Source organism: Drosophila subpulchrella, unplaced genomic scaffold, assembly GCF_014743375.2.
Source record: "Drosophila subpulchrella strain 33 F10 #4 breed RU33 unplaced genomic scaffold, RU_Dsub_v1.1 Primary Assembly Seq43, whole genome shotgun sequence".
Classification (NCBI taxonomy): domain Eukaryota; kingdom Metazoa; phylum Arthropoda; class Insecta; order Diptera; family Drosophilidae; genus Drosophila; species Drosophila subpulchrella.
Genome location: NW_023665646.1, coordinates 792,929 through 801,843, shown reverse-complemented (window position 1 = coordinate 801,843; position 8,915 = coordinate 792,929). Strand labels below are relative to the sequence as shown.

The following is an 8,915-nucleotide window of genomic DNA, read 5'->3' as shown; positions in this document are numbered from 1 at the left end:
TATTTCTGCCATGAGCCTAGCCAGAAGTTCCACAGTGCCACAGTGAGTGTTTTCAGAGGCGCTACCCTGGACTTTGAACAAAGCAAATGAGATTGTCCGTTGCAAACGATGTAGACACTGGCGCCACATGCTTTTATGTTGGCGTCACAAAATCCTCGAATCTCAGTCTAAACATTTGGAGAAGGAACCAAACGGGGAAATATTGCGTGTCTAATCTGACCAAAACTCTTGCATATAGCAATCCATTCCGTATTCTGAGATTCAGGAAGGCTTTCATCCCAAGATAACTTATTCTTGCTCAGTTGGTGAAGGAAAATTTTCGATTTTGAGATAACAGGCCCACTAACCCGAGTGGTTCGTAAAATCAAGAAAATGCACACAAGAACAATCGCCAGCAGAGGGTTGATGCTGAATGTAAGATCACAAAGGAGAACAGTAACTGGTCAGAAACAGGTTCCCAAGCGAGACCTAGCGTTTTGGTAAAATCAGCGCCATCATCAAACTTCAAATACGACTCCTTACCACCTTCATCAACTCCATCCAAAACAGCGGTCACATTCGACCACCTCTTTAAGTTTACAATATTTCCTGGCTAGAATATTGGGTGTCTTATCCATGATGATGACAGCCTCATCCTTAGATTTTTTTCAGCATCACTAGCCGAGTCGATCTAGCCATGTCCGTCTGTACGTGTGAATGCTGTGATTTCGGTATCTTACATCCTTAGTTTCGTACGCAGCGTAAGTTTATCACGCTTATGAGGACGCTCACTCTAACGCACACAAACCGCCCAAAACTATGGACCCCACAGATTTGATGCTAATACAAATTTTTACTGAAATGTATTGCTCTCGTCAGTACCTATCGATTGACCTAAAAAAAAAGTTTACTACGGCCAAAAATTTGTCATCCGCCCACTTAACCATTTATTGAAATCGCGTGTTGGTGGCGCTTAACAATCTCCCCCAGTTTGCTCAATTAAGCTGTGTAACGGGTATCTAATAGTCGAAGCACTCAACTATAGCGTTCTTTATTTTTCTTAGTAAGATTTATAATAATTAATTGCCGGTAATAGCCGTGGTCATAGCGACAGGAAAATCATTTTATAAAATTGATGGCAGAGAACTTCGTTGACGTACACACTGACTTTAGTTTAATCTTCCCAAGAACAGCCAAAAGACGAGTTTTTGTTTTATTTTTGATCGAAATAATAAAATCCAAGAAATAACTGCCATTTTTCAACTTTTATTGTAAAACTCAAAGAATAAAGGTTGCTTCAAACGAAAAGTATAACTGAAAGAATAATCTTTTATTGTAAAACTCAACGAGTTTTATTTTAAAACTAAAAATATAATCGTTATTTTTGATAAAAAAATAAAACTCAAAGTAATAAAAATTGTTTTATGAGTTTTATAAATAAGTAAAAATAACCTTTATTACTCAGCAAAAAAAAATAACAAATATAATGTATATTTCTGATTTTTAAATTTTTGATCAGAATATAACTCATTTTGAAACCAGTGCCGATTTTTGGAAATTTAATAGACCTAATAAAGGAAAGCATGGTTATATTGGCCTGCGGCATCATTGCAGATGATATTTTTGTTTTAGGCAGTAAAGCAAGTGCTTTTTACCTAACCATTTAGTGTATATGTTCATTTATCTATGTCTGTGGTAGTGTCACAAAATGTCACAGGTGGGGTGGGAATAAGTGTAACTTATGATCTGATCAAACAGATACAAATCAGAAATAAATATTATTTTTTATTTTAATTTAAAACTCAAAAATAATGATTATTGATATTGATATGATAGGATCATTATAAAAATACCAAATATGAATCTCATGATGAAAATGGATAGACAAGCCAAGGAGAATCACTATGAATCACGCGTAGGCCGATCCTAAGAGTTTATTTTTTAGATTAAAAAACAGATAACGTTAGAAGCCCGAAAAAAGTGTTAAAATATGATTATTAAAATAAGTCATACCAGCTTAGTAACTTCTTTAAATTTCAGGCCTCATAGAGTATTAAAAATTGTCAACCCTTTCAGACAGGTAACACTAACCAACTATTTGGCTTAGAAATATTTCCAATATTTTACGCACTACCTGCTTAAATGCATATTAAAAAAATTTAACAGCCACTTTTAATAGTACCGTAGTTATGCGTAAGCAATAGTTGTCAAAAGAGAGTCAAAAAATTGCGCAAAAAAAATTTTTAAATGCAACTTTTGGATTTTTCAAATTTGGGAAAATCGAAAGAGAAATATTTTTAAAAGTAGTTGGATAATTAAAATGTTTTAAAAGTTGGCAATATAAAGTCAAAAGATTGAACAAAAAAATTCATCTTTTTCGTTATTAGATATTTTAAAAACTGGACGTGGTCAAAAAACTAAACGGTTTCAAAGGTGGTCATATAGGGACAAACGATTTCCGTCCTCAAATTTGAAAAATATTCTACTCGACCCAGCTTTATTGAACTGGTTGATCCCCCTCTAAGTAAAATCTTCAAGGACTCTGTGTGGGGCATATCGCAGTTTGGGATCTAGACCGAATGTTCATTTAATTTAATTGAAAACTTTTAAACTTATCATAATTGTAAAACCCCGCTCGTACTTGACGTCCACCAAAAAAACGGCCATTTAGGTCCACCACAGCTGCAAAGTAAAGAAATAGATATTTTGTTCAAAAAATAAATGCAAGTATAACCTTTAATAGCGCTTTCGATGCGCTTAAACTCGACGAATATCTTAACGGCGTCTTCTGGCACAGTTCCAAACGTTTCGTGAATAATGACGCTGCTGACTTCCCCGTACTTTGTGTTGCACTCATCCTTTACCTCGGGTTCCAACTCTTCATCAACGTCCCCAGGTCCTACCATATTGCGGAGGAGAACAACCTTGCTTGGTGATTTCATAATCTCTGTGATGCTGGGCTCGATAACGCTGCTGCCAGTTAATGTTCCTGCCATCTGGTTATTTGTTATAGCCTTGTGGCTGGGACTTTGTCCAGTTGGAGATCCAATCGCAGGTGGAGACATTGATGGGTTCGGCTGAAAAACGTCTTTTTCGTGTATAATGCGGCCGCCCCGCTTGGAGGTCTTTTCCACCTGCAGGGCTATTGACATACCTTGCTCGGACTTTCCCAGGCCCTGACCATTCCTAAACCCGTATTTTGCCATAATTTTGGCGGCCACCGAGCTTGCAGAATACGGTATGGTAACGTGGGAGTATCCATCTCCACCATCAATGGATATTTCTTGGAGTGAAGGAGGAGGAGCGATGGCGGCACCCCCTCCCTGTTTAGCAACAGAGAGAGGGCGTGGTGAACTGTAACTGTTATCATCGTTTTGTCGTTGGCCGCTAAACTTTATATATTGCGGAGAGAAGTCTTCTCTATGGACTTCACGGCGACCGACGCGTCCGCGTTTCCGCTCCTTGTCTCTGTCGCTATCGTCTCGACTGCTTGCGCATCCATTGCCACCAATGCTAGCTCGGGACTTCTCACCACCTTTAGACTTATTTTTAAGTTTTTCGTATTCATTTGGCCACTGCGGGTCGTACTCATCCGAAAAGTCCCAGTCGTCCTTGAGAACGCTTTCTGGCATGGGCGGTAGGGCCTTTCCCGCAATTATGGGCTTGGCCATCACCGCAGCCATTGAATCACAAGAATGCACCTCTGACTCCGCAGGGCGCTTGGATCTTAGATTGACTACTGGCGTCATGAGCTGCAGTAAATAAATTTATGATGGAGGCTCGATGATATTCGCTGGAACCACTCACAGGTTTTTTGACGGCCTTCTTAACCGCCAACTGGGTTTGCAACATTTTTATGCCGGACGACCAGCCATCAATCTGGCTGGCTCGCGGCTTTGTGTCAATATCGTCGTAAAGATCCATTTATACAAATTTTAGAAAATGTCATCCCTTCTGTAAACGAGCGTGACGGCGGTGAAATCGATAAATTATGTATACCAACCAGTAGAGGTGTAAAAACATCGATGCATCGATGTTTTAAAAATTTTTAAAAACATCGATGTTTTTTGGACACAGTCGATGTTTTTGTCACATTACCAATTTAGATGTCGAATATATTTTCGTAACAATGATATTCTCTCTTTTAAAAAATATCAAAATGATATTTAATATATTACTTTGAAATATCGATATATCAACATAATTGATATTTTTCCCTTTTCCCAAAGAAAAATAGTACCGTGCCCGATAATAAAAACAAATAGACTATTTTAATGAATCATAACAATATATTCACAAGATTCCACTTTTATACAGAAAACACAAATATGAGACTCAACAATTTTTAAGATTATACATATTAAATATGAGATTCGAGTTTATTTAAAAGAATTATACATACAAATTTGAAATTTTTGGTTTTTAAAAGTAACATAAATTAGTGTCAATATTTTAGTGTCAATATTTGGGTTTTACAGATTTTAGAAATACGCGTTGCGTTATGTGAATGTCAGTCATTTGGTTGCGGGTATCACAAATTACGCATTTTATAGCGGACGCATGTCGCTCTGAAGGCACGAACTCCCAGGTGCTATGAAATACCTCAGTCCCGGCATAGCCGCCGTATAGGAGTTCCAGAATAATATTGGATTACTTTCCCATGATGATTGCGGCAAGCTAAGGTACAACTTTAGCTCACTGTCGGAACACATTAAAAGGCCTTTTAAAATTGACCTATTATGGGCTTCCATGAAGTCATCAGACAGGTCAACTGCGTTTTCGTCATCCGAAACCTGAAAAAACTTAAATATATTAATCAATTAATGTTTATTTAAGATATCGGAAGAATCAAAATTTTACAATATTGAACAAATTACTGTGAGTTGTTTTTAAAGTTAATACATAATTACAAACTCTAAAATTTGGCATACCGGTTTTTCTTCAGAAGATGTAGTCAGTTCATTTAACATATCATTAGTCGCCTCTTGTACCCCGGTTGGTGAGATGTACATCCTTTTAAATCTGGGATCAAGAAAGGAGGATTTCACTACTATTTTATTGGATTCAAGTGGCTTTAATCTTTTATCCAATAATTTACGAAGCGACTCTTTAGTAAAGCCTAGTACTCAGATCGACTAAGAGTTTCACTAGTGGAAAAATCGTATTCTTTGTAGTGTGACCAAAGTTTTCAAAGTTCACCCGCCTTGCATGTGGCATGATCTTACTGTCAAGCAGCTGGGCTTGTTGCCAAACGGAAAACAAATCAATTGGAACAATTTAAAAAAGAAGAGTCTGCTTGTGCACAAAGAAATTAAAGTAAAAATAAATGAAATTTTCAACGAATGTTTTTATTTATGTAAGTTAGAAGTTTAAGGCTTCCTTCTCGTCCCACGGATGCTTCGCCATCTCTCCCGCGCCATCTGTAGTCCAGCTCGTAGCTGGCCAATAATGGCTGGTGATGGCTCCTCCAGCTGTCCCTTAGCGGGCGACCTTATTTCCTCCTCCCTATAGAAGCCATCTCCGTCCTCCATCTCCGCTTTAGCTGTCAAGTAGCTGGTGGAGGTGGAGTCCTCAGAGCGGAGATCGAGCGATTTCCAATGTTCCTTCCCACTGGGATTCTCTAGTGGATCTCCTCCAGCGCTTCAACTATTCTGTGGATTCGCCCCGTTGTGGTATTGCTTCATGTCGGTCAAGTCATACAATAATGGGCAACAGCTTGGATTAGGCGTCCTTTTTCATCTGCACTGACCTCCTTTAGCCGTTTTGGATGTTTTTCTTCAATTTGTACGTTTTTAAATTCCCCACCGCTTCTGCACAAACACCGCCAAACATTAAATTTCTTATTCTTTGGCCGCGGCTAACGGGCGTTCATGGAAAATTCACTCGCGAAATCTGGTATTTTTTCTGGTATTTCCTTAGCTCATCTGAGTACCGCGCTGAAAAACAGACCCGACGAAAAGCTTTAGCCGCCTGTTTGCCTCTCGCTCACTCCTATGGTTAGCTCGCGGTTTTCGTCGATGTGAGTACTAGGCTTAAGGATGCCCTCATCAGATTCCACTTTAAAAGTCTATGTTTTTTTTATTAATTAAAATTAACGGGATCACCATACTTATAGTGACATACCGCTAATTTTGCTGGTTGCATTTTTGAATGGGCGCAAAGGTTACAAGAGTCACGGCAAGTGGTTTGCTCTGTAGTCGATAGCATTTCTGGTAATTCTTTGGAATGTTCGGCTCTTTTTATTAGAATGATTGCCACTCACAAATATCGTAAAATATCAAAGAACAATATTCCATATATAATATTCAATATTTTGGAAAACAAAAATAACGATACACAAAATATCATTAAAAAAATATGTATTGATATATAATCAACAACCCTTCGCGGAATGAAGGAGCTTTGTTTGTTGCTGCGTCCTTTTGATCAGCGACGAAAACTATTTCGGACGGAAAATATCGAACCATTTCTTTGGTGAGATACCATTGATTTGCGAGATGCAGAGCTACCTGACCTAAAAAACGAACTTATTTCCATTGAAGCTGTGCTTGTAATAATAGTGAGAATGCAGTATTCTCATAATTAGGTAGTAAGTGTTAATAATGATGTGCGTCAAATTAGCGTCGGCCTGTTAGCAATGAAAACGGGAACGGTGGAATATGGAACATGGGGGCTCTTTTTATTTTGAAATTTTCTCGCTATTTGGGGACCAAATCGAAAAATCTAAAATGCTAAATTGTTAAGAAAAAAAAGATCTATCGATCTAGGTAGGTATGGGACACATCCGAGACCTATTAATGTTTCAAAAATGCATTTGAAAAATCGCGTCTCCACAATTTTGTTAACTGCTCCCCTCTCAGAGGTTGTGCCAATATGCACGATAAGCCAAGCTATTGAGGGTTAATTCAAGCTCCTTGTCTGAAAGTTTCATCAAAATCAAACCCACAGTTTTCGAGAAAATAGCCTAACAGTGACGCAACCTCGGATTTTCCCCATACAAAAAAGGGGTGCAAAAATGAAATTACCTACTGCTCCACTCCAAGAGGTTGTGCCAACATGCACGGTATATGGGTAGATAGGGGATAATCTAAGGAGTGTTCTGTAAAAGTTTTATCAAAATCAAACCCACAGATTTTGAGAAAATTGCTTAACAGTTGGGGGTGTTAAAAAGGTTAATAAAAGGCCGTTTAATCCAGAAATGGAACCATTGGATACTAAGACATGAACCACAATGTAAATAGCTTAGCCATGACAATCATTCGACGCTAACTTTCTATAACTTTATACAACTCTCACAGAGGTTGTGCCAACTTGCACGGTATCGCATTCGAAGGGGCATCATTATAGCTAATTTCTGAATAAATTACAGGCAATTCAAACCCACAGTTTTCGAGAAATTCAAGTCTTTTCAATTATGGCTTTTGCCACGCGGTCACACTGTCCAGACCAGCGAGAAAGCGAATTCAGCCAAGACATTTACCACAAAAAGGTACTTATCGATATATCGCCAAGTTCCAGGCTACTTTTGGCCGCCAAATATTCAAAAATATATATTTTTAATATCAAATCTTCATTGTGATATGTATGCACCCCCTAATTGGTATTTATTTCCTGATTATTTTAATATATAATTCATCGAAATCGAGCCAGTGGCTTGGTAGAATTTAACATTTTATTGATTTTAGAAAAATATAAAAATTCCCTAGTTGCTATTGTGGAATCCTTGACTTCCTTTTGCGCTCTAATAAAGGAACATATTAAAAGACATTCAGCAAAATAGTTTTAATACGAATAACTTACACATGATGTAGCTATGATTTTAGTTTTATTATAAATTTTATCTTTTATTTTCCTTTCACTTTACTTCTCTGCACGAGCTTCTCATTCAAAGTAACGGGGATTCTATTCGGCAGTATGGCAACTCCACAATAGCAACTAGGGAACTTTTATATTTTTCTAAAATCAATAAAATGTTAAATTCTACCAAGCCACTGGCTCGATTTCGATGAATTATATATTAAAATAATCAGGAAATAAATACCAATTAGGGGGTGCATACATATCACAATGAAGATTTGATATTAAAAATATATATTTATTTTAATTTCAACGATTATTACAGTGCTCGCCTATGAAACTTTACACGCCAGGATGAAAAAACTATTCGGACATTATGAAACGCGCACGGTGCTCCGCATCGCAATCATTATTGATCCCCGCTTGGCAAAAGCCAATAATGGAAGGTGAATTTTGATCAGGTTATTTTCAGAAATTTTAAAGTACATGTTTTTGGTTTAGACGAGTGCAGACATCTACGAACCGCTTAAACAGGTTGCCTTTAAATACCTGTGCGTACCAGGGACTTCCTGTGAGTCCGAGAGGTGCTTTAGTAAAGCTAGAGAGATACTGTCGGATCGCCGCACAAGACTGAAACCGGATGTCGTAGATATGTTAGTGTTCATTACCAAAAATTAAAATATATTTTCGTAACTAAGCTATATATAACACTATTATATGAATGTGATCTCTTAGAATACTGATGCTTTTTTTTAAATATGTTTGCTGAATGAAGCCTTTATTTTTTGATTTAATGTGAACCGTAAAAGTCTTTAAGTTGCGCTATATTATTAAACTAATTTTTTTAAAGCGAAAAAGACAAGGAGAACGCTATAGTCGAATACCTCGACTATCAGGTACCCGTTACTTAGCTTAAAGCCTAGTACTCAGATCGGCTAAGAGTTTCACTAGTCGAAAAATCTTATTCTTTGTAGTGTGACCTAAGTTTTCAAAGTTCACCCGCAATGCATGAAGCATGGTCTTACTGTCAAGCGGCTGGGTTTGTTGCCAAACGGAAAACAAATCAATTGGAGCAATTTAAAAAAGAAAAGTCTGCTGGTGCACAAAGAAATTAAAATAACAATAAATGAAATGTTCAA

At 37.4% G+C, this 8,915-nt stretch overlaps 2 protein-coding genes across 6 annotated transcripts; both read right to left on the bottom strand.

The window, feature by feature from the left end:
* Positions 1-1,225: 1,225 nt before the first annotated feature.
* Positions 1,226-3,969, bottom strand: LOC119562365 (splicing factor 45). 3 transcript variants are annotated; one of them, XM_037875528.1, is made up of 4 exons: positions 3,787-3,968; positions 3,134-3,731; positions 2,714-3,067; positions 1,226-2,661 (listed from the first exon to the last, which is right to left on the bottom strand). In XM_037875528.1, exons 1-4 carry the CDS (start codon positions 3,901-3,903, stop codon positions 2,567-2,569), a joined length of 1,164 nt encoding a protein of 387 aa, XP_037731456.1. In that variant the 5' UTR covers positions 3,904-3,968; the 3' UTR covers positions 1,226-2,566. The 3 variants fall into 3 exon arrangements, with proteins under 3 accessions (XP_037731456.1, XP_037731455.1, XP_037731457.1); XM_037875527.1 differs by having other exon boundaries at positions 2,714-3,731; XM_037875529.1 differs by lacking the exon at positions 1,226-2,661 and having other exon boundaries at positions 2,838-3,056; positions 3,787-3,969.
* Positions 3,970-4,246: 277 nt separating this feature from the next.
* On the bottom strand, positions 4,247-8,507 carry LOC119562368. Of its 3 annotated transcripts, none has more exons than XM_037875533.1 (3): positions 8,326-8,507; positions 4,911-5,001; positions 4,247-4,772 (listed from the first exon to the last, which is right to left on the bottom strand). In XM_037875533.1, the coding sequence occupies exons 1-3, from the start codon at positions 8,439-8,441 to the stop codon at positions 4,527-4,529; spliced, it is 453 nt and encodes a 150-aa protein (XP_037731461.1). In that variant the 5' UTR covers positions 8,442-8,507; the 3' UTR covers positions 4,247-4,526. The 3 variants fall into 3 exon arrangements, with proteins under 3 accessions (XP_037731461.1, XP_037731460.1, XP_037731462.1); XM_037875532.1 differs by having other exon boundaries at positions 4,247-4,781; positions 8,326-8,503; XM_037875534.1 differs by having other exon boundaries at positions 4,247-4,781; positions 8,336-8,492.
* Between the last annotated feature and the right edge of the window lie 408 nt (positions 8,508-8,915).

What these genes read in the sequence shown, in the direction of transcription:
- LOC119562365 (XM_037875527.1), bottom strand. Translation starts at nt 3,903, where the DNA reads ATGGATCTTTACGACGATATTGACACAAAGCCGCGAGCCAGCCAGATT. An exon ending in AGAAGGCCGTCAAAAAACCT is followed by an intron (nt 3,732 to 3,786) that starts GTGAGTGGTTCC and finishes TATTTACTGCAG; the next exon opens with CTCATGACGCCAGTAGTCAA. An exon ending in CATCGAAAGCGCTATTAAAG is followed by an intron (nt 2,662 to 2,713) that starts GTTATACTTGCA and finishes TTTACTTTGCAG; the next exon opens with CTGTGGTGGACCTAAATGGC.
- LOC119562368 (XM_037875532.1), bottom strand. Translation starts at nt 8,441, where the DNA reads ATGAACACTAACATATCTACGACATCCGGTTTCAGTCTTGTGCGGCGA. An exon ending in GAAGTCCCTGGTACGCACAG is followed by an intron (nt 5,002 to 8,325) that starts GTATTTAAAGGC and finishes TCTTGATCCCAG; the next exon opens with ATTTAAAAGGATGTACATCT. An exon ending in CATCTTCTGAAGAAAAACCG is followed by an intron (nt 4,782 to 4,910) that starts GTATGCCAAATT and finishes AATATATTTAAG; the next exon opens with TTTTTTCAGGTTTCGGATGA.